Source organism: Penaeus japonicus, unplaced genomic scaffold (genome assembly GCF_977035675.1).
Source record: "Penaeus japonicus unplaced genomic scaffold, GWHDUDI00000001_assembly GWHDUDI00000006, whole genome shotgun sequence".
Lineage (NCBI taxonomy): Eukaryota > Metazoa > Arthropoda > Malacostraca > Decapoda > Penaeidae > Penaeus > Penaeus japonicus.
Genome location: NW_028234408.1, coordinates 45,110,851 through 45,123,350, shown reverse-complemented (window position 1 = coordinate 45,123,350; position 12,500 = coordinate 45,110,851). Strand labels below are relative to the sequence as shown.

Here is a 12,500-nt window from a genome sequence, read left to right as displayed (position 1 = left end):
CCAAAAGACCCCCATTGTCAATGGGCTAACCTGATAATGCCTGGGTGGTTTTGGCTCCATCCGGTCTTAATGCCGGGGGCTATTTGTCCACTCAGGCTGTAGTCACGGGTGGCTATTTGCCCGCTCAGGCTGTAGCCAGGGTGGCTATGTGCATGATCACCTGGCATGATAGGGAATAATATCATGTCCCCGGCAGCAAATGCTGTCACCGCATGACGTGATGTCATGTCAAGCATTATCAGTGGGTTAAATGAAGAGATCATTATTTGCCTTTTCAATTGGTATTTACTCATTTCTCCATTGCTTTCTCACCAGGCCAGAAATGCTACGTGAACAGGAAGTTAGCGTGTATGATCTTCGTGACCATCCGGATTTCCGTTACCGTCCAGGCTCTGTAGTTATAAGAGTGGCCAATTTTGAAGAGTGTCAGACCTGTTCTACAGGGCAAGTTCTCGATAACTTTCCCTCCGGAGAAGTGAGTACAAAATTATAACTTGGTTTAAAGTTTAATGAGTTTTAGACATACATAATATGTGTGGCATTGCATGTAACACTGATGGCACTGTGGAAAGTGATTTATGCTCATTGAAAAGATATAGGTTTATAAACTAAAAATAATATTAGATATACTGTATCATGAAATCAAAACTTGTTTTTAGAAAGTTGCAATTGTAAGCTGGATAAATAAAGCTAGTTATATAGAGGCAGATGATTAGATAAATGCTTTGATAGAATTCATGTACTTGAGTCATTTTAAGTATTTCTTGAGTAATTGTTTACAGGTGAGTGTTTGGTGGGTAGATGGGAGGACATCAGTATGTTACCCTCAAGATCTGTACAAAGTGGGCGAATATGACTCAGACGATGGAGAACTTTGGGATGACACTGCCTCAGATGAGTCGTGGGAGACGGAGAGTGAACATTCTGTGATTGCAGAGTGAGTATCTTTGGATTTTTATTGAAAGATATGTGTATGTATATGGTATTTATAAAAGTTATGTGTATGTATATGGTATATATGAAAGCTGTGTATAATCTTCTGGTTAAAAGTATTAATCTGATTTGAATTCTTTATTGTAGGGAGAGTGAAAGTGAAAGTGAAGGAGTACTTAAAACAAGGCTTGTAGCAAACATTGAAAAAGCTCGTATAGCTATGAGTCGTCTAGAAGAAATTTTTACACAGAATCCTGCTCTGCAGACCACAGCAGTTATGAAACAACTCCTAGATTGCTATAAAGAATGCAGGTAAGAGGATTTTATCAAATATTTGAAAATACTTGTTGTATAAAAGGGTTTGTATTGGTAAAAGGGTATGCCATTGAATGGCAGTTCAATTTTGTATATTGATCTTACAATTTGCTTTTACAGTAGTATTTGGAAAAAAATAGATGAATAATCTTTTGTAGGGTATACTAGTATACTTTCACCCTTTACAATTATAGGATCATCATTTGTACTTCATTATTTTAACCTACAAGTGTTTTGATATACATAGTGAACAAAATCATACATAAAAAGCAGCTTGTACAATGTAAATGTTTGGTCTGTCTACAGTGTGCCAAGGCTGTTGCATCACTAAATCAAGTCAGTCTCACCACAATGCTAACGATATGAAAGCTGTGGCAGAGTTTTTTTTTTTTTAAATGCATGTGCTTTTGTATTTTTCCAGGTACATGGACAAGCTGATGGGTACAAGCTTCTTCCATGAAAGCAATTTCCAGGGACTGATAGAAAAGGTTCGTGAGCGCGGCAGAGCGTCAACGACCCAGCGCATGACTGAGCAAATCAACCGTCTCTTTTCGGCCTCAGACTCAGAGGGCCCTCTCACTCCGATCATGAACTGTGGAGAGGGAAGCAAAGCAGGCACAGGGAATTTTGACACTGCCAAGGAAGACATGTCCAAGCCCAATAAAGAAAATCTGTGCAATAAGGATACGAAACACAACAAGGAGACTGGGGGATCTTGCAATGCGGACAGTGACATCCTCTCCTCCAAAGATGCCATCCTTAGCAGCTCGGCCACATTATCAGAGAACTTGGCCAATCTCAGCTTCTCTCAGGGGTTAGTGTTCGATTATTTTACAAACTTTAATGAACAGATATGCATTCGAAGTCGAGAATTATGATGATTTGAAGAGATGTTGCTATTTTATGGACATATTAACCCATTTACGCTGGGCCGGTTATTTGCTTAATGCTGCTCCTGCCTTGAATATAAAAAGTGTATGTAGCTCCTTGTGCGAGATCTCTCCCAGTGTGATGCCACATTGTCCCTCTCGGAGTGCATTTCACCAACCTAATTCTATGGGATTTTTTTTGACCAGTCAAGGACAGTGTGTCTATACATATGCAACTACAATAAGCATATACTTATGTAACTATGTCAAACGTGCATTTAAAGGGAGAGATCATGACGTGATAGGATGTCATCTGACCAGAACAAAATATTCCCATGACGTGATAGTTTGTCATCCGGCACAAATGGGTTAAGGTGTTATTGATTATGTTCAGATTATAAGATATCAGTCTTTAACCCATTCCCAACGGGGGAATTCTAGCCTTGAATGTCCAAATGCCGGGGCGTTCGAATTATTAGGCCTAAATCAATTGAATGGCTGGCACAATACTGTGCCGCCCGGCAACTGGGCTTTTGAATGCGCGGTACACATGCTGTACCACCCGTCCTGTGTGGGTTAAGATAATAAGATGAGGTTTATTAATATGTTAAGGTTTAAAATAATTGAATACTGTAGTAATTTATTCTGTTTTCTCTATTTTGAAGAAGAACTAGTAAACCTGAGAAGGTTCTGGATGGTGGACGGAACAGGGGAGGTGAACTGCGCCATAAAAGAATGAGTGAAACCGATATGACTCTTCACGAGAAAGTCTCTTCAGATGCGCGCATGAAAGACTCCAAAAGTTGTAATGATCTCAAGGTAGGTTTAACCTGTTGATGCTGTATACTTTATTCACTGCGGTTTTCTTTTATTTCCATTTTCTTTTGGGGGGATGGGAGGGTAGGAGAGGGGGCAGCTCCACAAACTCTTATTCATAAAGGGAGTGAATTACTAGGCCTACCTGACCTCACCTCTTTACCCCATGCCTCAAATTTTCAAGAAAAATAGTGTTTATTTTCTTTACAATTATTATATGCTGATAACAGTATTGGAAGTAAAAACATTTTTTCTGGAAAGTTCAAGGAATCAGGCAAATGGGAGTTCAGGAAGGCCTTATAATAGACACTGTGCATGTTATTGATTTTAATTTCCCATCAATTTTCTCCTTTTCTTCTCCCCCTCCCTCTCCCTCTTTCTCCACTTCTCTCTTTTTGCTCTTTCTTCTTTCTCTCCCTCCCTACTCTCTTTTTTCTCTCTCTCTTTCCTCTCTCTTCCCTCTTCCTCCCTTCTCTTGCACTTTCCTTCTTTCCTCTCTCTATTTCTCTTACTCTCCTCCCCACTCCTCTCTCTCTCTTCTCCTCTCCTCTCCTCTCCTCTCCTCTCCTCTCCTCTCCTCTCCTCTCCTCTCTCCTCTCTCCTCTCTCCTCTCTCCTCTCTCCTCTCTCCTCTCCTCTCTCTCTCTTCTCTCTTCCTTCTCTCTCTCTTTCTCCCTTCTCCCTTCTCTCCTCTATCTTCTCTCTCCTCTATCTTCTCTTTCTCTCTCCTCTCTCCTCTCTCCTCTCTCCTCTCTCTTCTCTCCTCTCTCTTCTCTCCTCTCTCTGCTCTGCTCTGCTCTGCTCTGTGACTTAATCTAAATGTTAACACAAATCATTACCATTAGAAAAATTGCTGACACTTCCACTTTTGAAGGTGACCTCAGAAGTAATCAGCGGAGTGACAGAGGAGATCCGAACCTCTCACATGTGCGCTCAGTTGTGCTCCCTCATGAAGGCACAGTTGCTCAAAACCTATGAGGAAGTTGTATTCCGGTTTGGAGGCCACTTCGACATGAGTCTGATGCAAGCTTGTCAGGTACAGTTGCTCTCTTTGAATAAGTATTTGTTTTATGTGTCTTTTGTGATACAGTAGATTAAGATCCCCGGCTTTGTCGTACATGTAGAAAATGATAAATGTGTTATTGTAAATCACACTTTTATACAGGATTCTGAGGGTGCACATGGGGAAACCAAGGACATCTTGCAGGATGATAACAAAGAAAACATTCCAGTATTTATTGCAGAAGATATAGTCAATGAGAATACAACTACCATTGCTCTTGGCCAGGCATGTATACTTTTAATTTGTTGTTTATTTATGAAAAATCTTGCCAGTTGGTTTGATTTCAAATTTGACAAATGAGCAGTTATAACATAATGCTGTCTTTCTTTGTAGGTTGTTCATCAAACTGTGATTCCCGTGGAGAAAAAGGAAGATCCAGTGGAGGAAAACTACGAGAGTCTCGATGACAAACAGTCGCTCGATGTCAGTGCAGCTAATAACACCTCCCTCCTGCCGTCTCCCGTGGTAACTGATGACATGGTCACTTCCAACGGGAATAGTGAAGAGACAACTGACAAGTACTCCTTCCTAGAGGGTACAGAGGATGATCTTTTTATTGACTCAGCTATTCCTAAGGCTGTTGCGGCAGTCAATGGAGAAGTTAGCTCGGCAGGATCTGACTGCCTGTCAAGTCCTTCAGAAGGTTGGTATAAGTATATTTTGTGTCATAGTTATCACTGATGATGTGAATTTGAAGGTTAATCAAATTTGATTGTTGCAGGTATGTTAATTTTACCAGGAGCATAGATGCTTTTGTGTGAGTTTGTGTGATAAAAGAGCTGCATTTTATTTACCCCAAAAAGAAGAAGAAAAGTAAGAAGAAATGGTTATTTCTGAGAAAAAAAGATTTTTTCTCTTATTTGTCTTTTGAAAAATTATCTTTGTTTATATGTGTGTATTTAGGTGGTCATACATATATGTATTTTGCATATTTATGTGGATACAAGTGTGCATCAGTGTGTATGTATCTGTATGTGTGCTTATGTGCATATGTGTGTGTGTGTGCCAGTTTGCCTTTGTGTGTATATGTGTATATATGCATATACACATGCATGTGTTCAGATGTTTGCATGTATATCTATAAGTGCACTCCTCTGTGTGTGTGTGTGTGTGTGTGTGTGTGTGTGTGTGTGTGTGTGTGTGTGTGTGTGTGTGTGTGTGTGTGTGTGTGTGTGTGTGTGTGTGTGTGTGTGTGTGTGTGTGTGTGTGTGTGTGTGTGTGTGTGTGTGTGTGTGTGTGTGTGTGTGTGTGTGTGGTGTGTGTGTGTGTGTGTGTGTGTGTGTGTGTGTGTGTGTGTGTGTGTGTGTGTGTGTGTGTGTGTGTGTGTGTGTGTGTGTGTGTGTGTGTGTGTGTGTGTGTGTGTGTGTGTGTGTGTTTATGTTTTTGTACACATGTGGGTATATGTATTTCAGGGTGGGTTTGTTTGTCTCTACATGCTTGTTTATATTTGTTATGTATTTGCATGTGTATCCAAAAACATATATGTGCACTCATATGGTGTATGCTATTTTATTAGCACTTCTCTTTAATTGCGTATTTCTCCTTTCAGTCAAACCCTCATCATCGTTTTTGTTCTCTCTTTAACATGATCAACTTTGAAACTATTGTCATAATGATGATCATCATCTTTAAGATTTATACAGCTTATAAATGAACATCACCTATCAACCCATGCACTATCAACCCTGGTTGTTTTTACTATTTTTTTTTTTATACACAGATGGATTCACAAGTGCTTAGTCACCCCAGTGTTGGCTAATATGCCAATCTGATTGCACTTGCTAATTGACCCCATGGTGAATAAAGATTAGGCATACCATTTATATGTAAAAGTAAGACCGTGGTGGACATTGCTTATATACGTACATTACAAAAAATGTTGTGTTAAGCATAATTAATAATCATAATTACGATTTGTATCTCTGCGCCCCCCTCCCTCCTCTTACATTTTTAACCGTCATTTAATTTCATTATTCCTTTTTGAAGTATTAATATCATCTTCTTCTGACTTTCTTTTCCTCCTCTTCACAATGGTCTTATGTGTTGGATAAGATTGAAGTATGAACACTCAAATCAGCATATTGAAAATAATGTAAAAACAAAACGAAAAAAAAAAAAAATGAGGTGTGTGTTGTATCGTAACATTAGCGACCCCTGTTGTTGATCTTGTACACCCTGTCATGTGTTCCGTGTCCTTATCCACCTTTTCCACATGCCACATGCTGCGCTGGTAGGCAGTGGACAGACAGTAGGAAACTCCGAACCCAGCACTGAGCCTGACGGTGAGACCCTTGCTACAAGTGTTTAGTGTTTATAGGGCACTGTTTATGCATGCGTATCCAAGTGCAGTAGTGACTGGAAATGGCATCAAGACGTGAATGACAGAAGGAGTTCTGTGATGAGGGTCTTTGGTTGGTTTAAGGGAACTGGCCAAGGATTTGTGCGTGTTTGGATGATTTTCCGTGTAAATATTTCCAAGAATAACAAGTTTTAGTATAACAAAGAATGGGAAAAGAGGAGGGTGAAGGAAAGTAAGTGTAAAGATAATGCAGATATGAAATATATCTGTTGTCTTTGTAGATATATGGTGTATCTGTGTTTTATGGAATATGTACATTTAAGATTTGAAATGAGGGATTAGAAAGGAAGAGGATAGATGGATGGAAAGCAGATATCATGTAGTGTGGTACACAGTAGCCTATAGGTTGGGTTATTTATGGTATTTTGTATTTTTGAAGTTGAAGGTAGGAACATTGGTTGGAATCTTTAGAACCAAAAGATGGAAAGGTGAGTCACTTTTTATTTTTTATTTATCATTAATTTTTTTCTCCTGTATTAAGATCTGTGTTAACGTAAAAGCTCTGCTCGGTAAATGCTTTTTTTTGTGAATTATTTTTTATTATATTTATTGTTATTGTTACTAATTTTATTATTATCATCATCATCATCATCATCATCATCATAATTATCATTATTGATATTGCTATTATTGTTATTATTATTAATTATTATTATCAGTAGTAGTAGTAGTAGTAGTTTATTCATTATTATGATTGTTATTATTATTATCATTATTATTATTATTATTAATATTATTTTTATTATTAATAATAATATTTATATATAAAAATAATAATATATATAAATATTAATAATAAAATATAAAATATTTTAAATATTAAAAAAATATATAAATATATAAAAAATACATAAATATAATTATAAATAAAATTTATATAATTATATATAAAATATATAAAAATAAAAATATATAAAAAAAAATATAAATTAAAATAATAAAAATAATTTTATATAAAATAAAAAAATATAAATAAAATATATAAAAATATATTATTATATATATATATATTATAATATAAAAATAAAATATTAATATAATACAAACAATACATATACATATACAAAAATATTATATAAATAAATAAAAAAATAATATATAATATATAACATATATAAATTATAAAATATTTAATAAAATAAAAAATAATTAATAAATTTTATATAATATAATACATATATACTTTAATAATAAATAATAATAAATATATAAAAATAAAAAAATAAAAAATAATAATAATCTACATAAACATAAAATATAATTTAAAAAATATAAAATTTATATAAAATAATAATATTATATAAATAATAAATATATAAAATATAAATTTTTATAAATAATATATATAATATAAATTTAAATATATAATACATAAAATAAAAAATTAATAATAATAATATAATAAAATAAATTATATTATATATAAAATAATAAAATACAACATAATAATATAATTTTTAAAATAACAAAATACAAATATATACAAATATAAAAATATAAAAATTAAAATATATAATTATATATAAAAATATAAAAAAAAATATATATATCATCAAAAAAATAAACCCCCAAAAACCCCCAAAACCCCCTACTAAAACCACACACCCCAATCAAACCCCCCCACCTAACCCAAACAACACACACCCACAAACACACACAAACACACCCACAAACACATCAACACCACACACCACCACACACCCCCACACAACCACACCCACACACAACCACACCCCCCCACAACCACACCCACACCCACCCCCACCCCCCCACACCCACACCCACAAAACACTCCCCAAAACCCCACACACAACACACACACACACACACCCAAAAACCCACACCACATCAAACACAACCACACACACACACACACACACACAACCCAAACCAAACAAACACCCACAACACACAACCACCCCAAACACACAACACCCACCCACTCAAACCCCACACACACCCCCACACACCACACACCCCACCCCAAAACCAACACACCACACCCCACCCCACACAACCCCCCCCAACCCCCACCTCCCCCCCCCCACCAAAAACACTAAACCCCACACACAAACACACAAAACCCCTCCCCCCCCCCCAAAACACCCCCCAAAACACACACAAACAACAAACCACATAAAACAAACACACACCCCCCCCACAAACAAAACACCCCCCCCCCCCCCACACACCCAAACACCCACACACACAACAACACCCCCCCCCCCCCCCCCCCCCCACCACACACACACCCCCCCCCCCCCACCACACACACCCACCCCCCCCCCCCCCCCCACACACACACACACCATTACACACACAAACACACGCCCCCCCCCACACACACACACCCACCCCCCCCCCCCCCCCCCCCCCCACACACACACACCCCCCAACACCCCACACCCACACACACCACCCCCCACACACACACACACACACCACCCCCCCCCCCCCCACAACCCACACCCCACACCCACACACCCCCCCCCCCCCCCCACAACCACACACCCCCCCCCCCCCCCCACCCAACCCACCCAAACCCTCCCAAAACCCACCCAAAACCCCACCCCCCCCCCAACCACAACACCACACCCCAAAAACACACACACACCCCACACACACACACACACACACACACACCCCACACACACACCCCCCCCCCCCCCCCCCCCCACCCCCCCCAAAAAACCCCCGCCCGGGGCAAAATTTTTTCCCCCAAGATGAGAAGCGTCACAGCCTCCATGAGCGAGATCTCTCCCAGCTCGATGCTGATTCCACGTATTTTTGACAAGTCAAGTACAATGTATTTATATGAATGCAAGTGCAAAGAGTATATACATACAGAACTATGTCAAACTATGTGTAATTAAAGGGAGATATAATGATGTGATAGGATGTTATCTGACTGGAGCAAAGTATTCCATGACGTGATAGCGCATCATCCGGCATGAATGGGTTAATGTTCTTTATTGATTTATGTGTATATACATACTTGCATGTTAACAGACAGACACAGACAGACAGACAGACAGACAGACAGACAGACAGACAGACAGACAGACAGACAGACAAAGACAGACAGACAGACAGACAGACAGACAGACAGACAGACAGACAGACAGACAGACAGACAGACAGACAGACAGACAGACAGACAGACAGACAGACAGACAGACAGACAGACAGACAGACAGACAGACAGACAGACAGAGACATGGAAACATACATAAATTAATACATGCAAAATATTAAAAAACAGTACTTAAACAAATTAAATATTTTTCATGGATACAAAGGTACATGCATTTATACATTTATCAATACTTATATACATACATACATACATATACATCCACACACTCACACCACACACTCACACCACACACACACACCACACACTCACATTCACACCACACACTCACACCACACACTCACACCACACACACACACCACACACACACACCACACACTCACACTCACACTCACACACATCCACACACTCAAATCCACACACACACACACACATCCACACTCAAATTCACACACACACACATCCACACACTCAAATCCACACACACACACTCAAATCCACAAACACACACACATCCACCCCCCCCCCCCCACACACACACACACACATATCCACATCCACATCTACACACTTACACATACACTCACATGCACATTAATAATACCCATATTCATGCATGCAAAGATAATGTTTGATAGATTTATACTTTTTATTTTACTGTTACATGTTTTATATTATTGTAATTAATACATTTAGATACATATATTTGATATCATTTCTTACTTTGGGAATCTATGTAGCTGTATGCTCCATGAATATATATATGTTATTATTACTATGATTTTATTTTTTGTTTTTGTTTTTAGAAATTATGATTATGTATTCTAAAAGAAGTATCTAATTTTGTCATAGGTCTTATGACTGCCATGGCCATAAATGTTTTATTAATAAACAACTATAGTTTAATGCATTCCATTTTTAATGTTTAAGTGAAGTTAAGTGCACAGTTTATCAATTCTTTTGAGATTAACGTGCCCCAATATCAAGAACCAGGATCAGCAATTGTCAGCTAAATTCTACAGCAGAACTTAATTTCTGTGATGACCAGACATAGTCCTAGAAACTTACTCTAAATTATAGACAAAATACTCTCACACTCAGATAAGAGGAAAATATCTTACGCAAATCAATAGCATTTTCTCTTTGCTTTTATCATCATAGGCTTTGAAGTACTGGAAGCAGCCCCAGACAGCCACAAGTTCAAGCTAACAATGTTCCAGCCGACCGACCCACCTCACTTCTACCGGACAGTTCGCAAGGAAATGAAACTGTTGAAGACCTCCCTTCCTCTTGGAATCTGGGTCCGAGGTTATGAAGACCGAATGGTAATACTGCGATAATTCATTTCTTACCCTTTTATTTATTATTATATTTGAGATTCTTTTAAATTTTTTTTTTCAAATTCTTGCACAAGATAACCAATTGTTATGTTTGTTCTTTCAGTATTTAATTGCCCAATGTGATATTTTAATTTGTTTTGATGGTATGTGAAATCAACTTTGATAATTTCATAGTAATGGCTTTTTTCTTGAAACTTTAAGATCTTGTAGATAGTAGTGAAGCTTGTCAGTATAAACTAAATGCATTGTTACTTCACTAAAAATTCCTAATACATTTCATTATTAAGCAGAAATGATAATCATATTATTGAATATTGGGTACAAGAGATAATTCTTGTATTATGATTGCTGTATATTTGCCCTTAACATTCCTCTTCTTTCCTCTTTCTTTACTGCAGGATCTTTATTCTGTTATGATCCGAGGACCAGAGCGCACGCCTTACGAAGATGGCCTCTTCTTCTTTGACTTCCAGCTGTCAGCAGACTACCCTCGTGCACCTCCCCTCTGTCACTATGTTACATATTGCTCTGACAAACTAAATCCCAACCTCTATGAAGATGGCAAGGTATGATTAATTTCCATTTTTGTTTTTTTCATTTATTGATTCTAATAAGTAGTTAGAAGCTTCTTGTTGTTATTGTTTACAGTAAACCAAATGAGGTTTTGAAAAAAGAGGTAGTGATTATTTTCTCCTTGTATTTTTAAATTTTTTATCATATTGGTAACAGAACAATGAAGGGAAAAAGCATGAAAACACACAAATAAGCAAAGGCCTTTTCTATATTGCTTCCAGGGCAATATAGTGAACAGGCCATCAGCATACTTGTGTGTTTTCTTGCTTATCCCTCCATTGTTTGGTTTACTATTCAGCATGAAACCATCACATTTTTTTTATTATGAATGTTCTAACTAAGAATGCTATTGCAGGTTTGTGTGTCATTGCTGGGTACATGGAATGGGAAAGGCACAGAGGTGTGGACGAGTCAGAGTAACCTTCTGCAGGTCATCATCTCTATTCAGGGTAAGATGGCTACATGTTACGGGCAGAAAGACAAAACGACTACTAATTTCATGTATAGTTGAAAATACAGAGGAACATGTTTGCATTCCTATTGAAAGATCACTTAAAACCATTTATTAAATTAGATTGCAAATTTAGTTCTTCAGTAGTTATAAGTATGCTAGATTTAGACATCCCATCTAACTTACGTGTTATGATATTAGGGTTGATCCTGGTAAGTGAACCCTATTTCAATGAGGCCGGCTACGAGCGACAGAAAGGCACCCAGCAGGGACGGGAGAACTCTCGAATGTACAACGAAATGGTGGTGCTAAAGCTAATACAAGCCATGGCTAAGGTTATTCAAGCACCTCCTGACATTTTTAAAAAGGAGATTATTCAACACTTCCACAAGAAAGCTTTTAAGTAAGTATTTAATCCTTATTTTATTTTTGACTTTGTAATCACACAGAGTAATACTTACAAATGTATCATGCACACACTCTACTGAATTAGTCAATATGTTTTCTATTTTTTTTTTTCCCACCACAAAACCTTCCAGTTCTGTGCATCTTGGCAGACATGTTGTAAGTCTAGTTGGCTGCTGATTTCATTTGCCTACTTCATTATTTGTATTGTCTTTCTACTGGACCAGTCTCCGTGTTTCTTCTGATCATGTTTTCTTCGATATGAATTTCCTCTTCCCAACAC

At 37.7% G+C, this 12,500-nt stretch overlaps 1 protein-coding gene across 4 annotated transcripts in view; it reads left to right on the top strand.

Annotated features, from left to right (window-relative positions):
• The window catches only part of LOC122267466 ((E3-independent) E2 ubiquitin-conjugating enzyme UBE2O), a 34,338-nt gene that overhangs the window by 20,174 nt on the left and 1,664 nt on the right, over positions 1 to 12,500 (top strand). For 2 of the 4 annotated variants that reach the window (XM_043037531.2, XM_043037530.2), the window contains exons 12-24: positions 316 to 475; positions 783 to 937; positions 1,081 to 1,245; positions 1,670 to 2,062; positions 2,783 to 2,936; positions 3,807 to 3,968; positions 4,098 to 4,220; positions 4,329 to 4,638; positions 6,230 to 6,277; positions 10,610 to 10,773; positions 11,187 to 11,354; positions 11,717 to 11,810; positions 12,014 to 12,215. In XM_043037531.2, the coding sequence (XP_042893465.2) occupies positions 316 to 475; positions 783 to 937; positions 1,081 to 1,245; positions 1,670 to 2,062; positions 2,783 to 2,936; positions 3,807 to 3,968; positions 4,098 to 4,220; positions 4,329 to 4,638; positions 6,230 to 6,277; positions 10,610 to 10,773; positions 11,187 to 11,354; positions 11,717 to 11,810; positions 12,014 to 12,215 (2,298 nt within the window). The remainder of the gene's footprint in view (positions 1 to 315; positions 476 to 782; positions 938 to 1,080; positions 1,246 to 1,669; positions 2,063 to 2,782; positions 2,937 to 3,806; positions 3,969 to 4,097; positions 4,221 to 4,328; positions 4,639 to 6,229; positions 6,278 to 10,609; positions 10,774 to 11,186; positions 11,355 to 11,716; positions 11,811 to 12,013; positions 12,216 to 12,500) is intronic. The other 2 variants (XM_086538078.1, XM_043037532.2) reach the window with 1 other exon arrangement.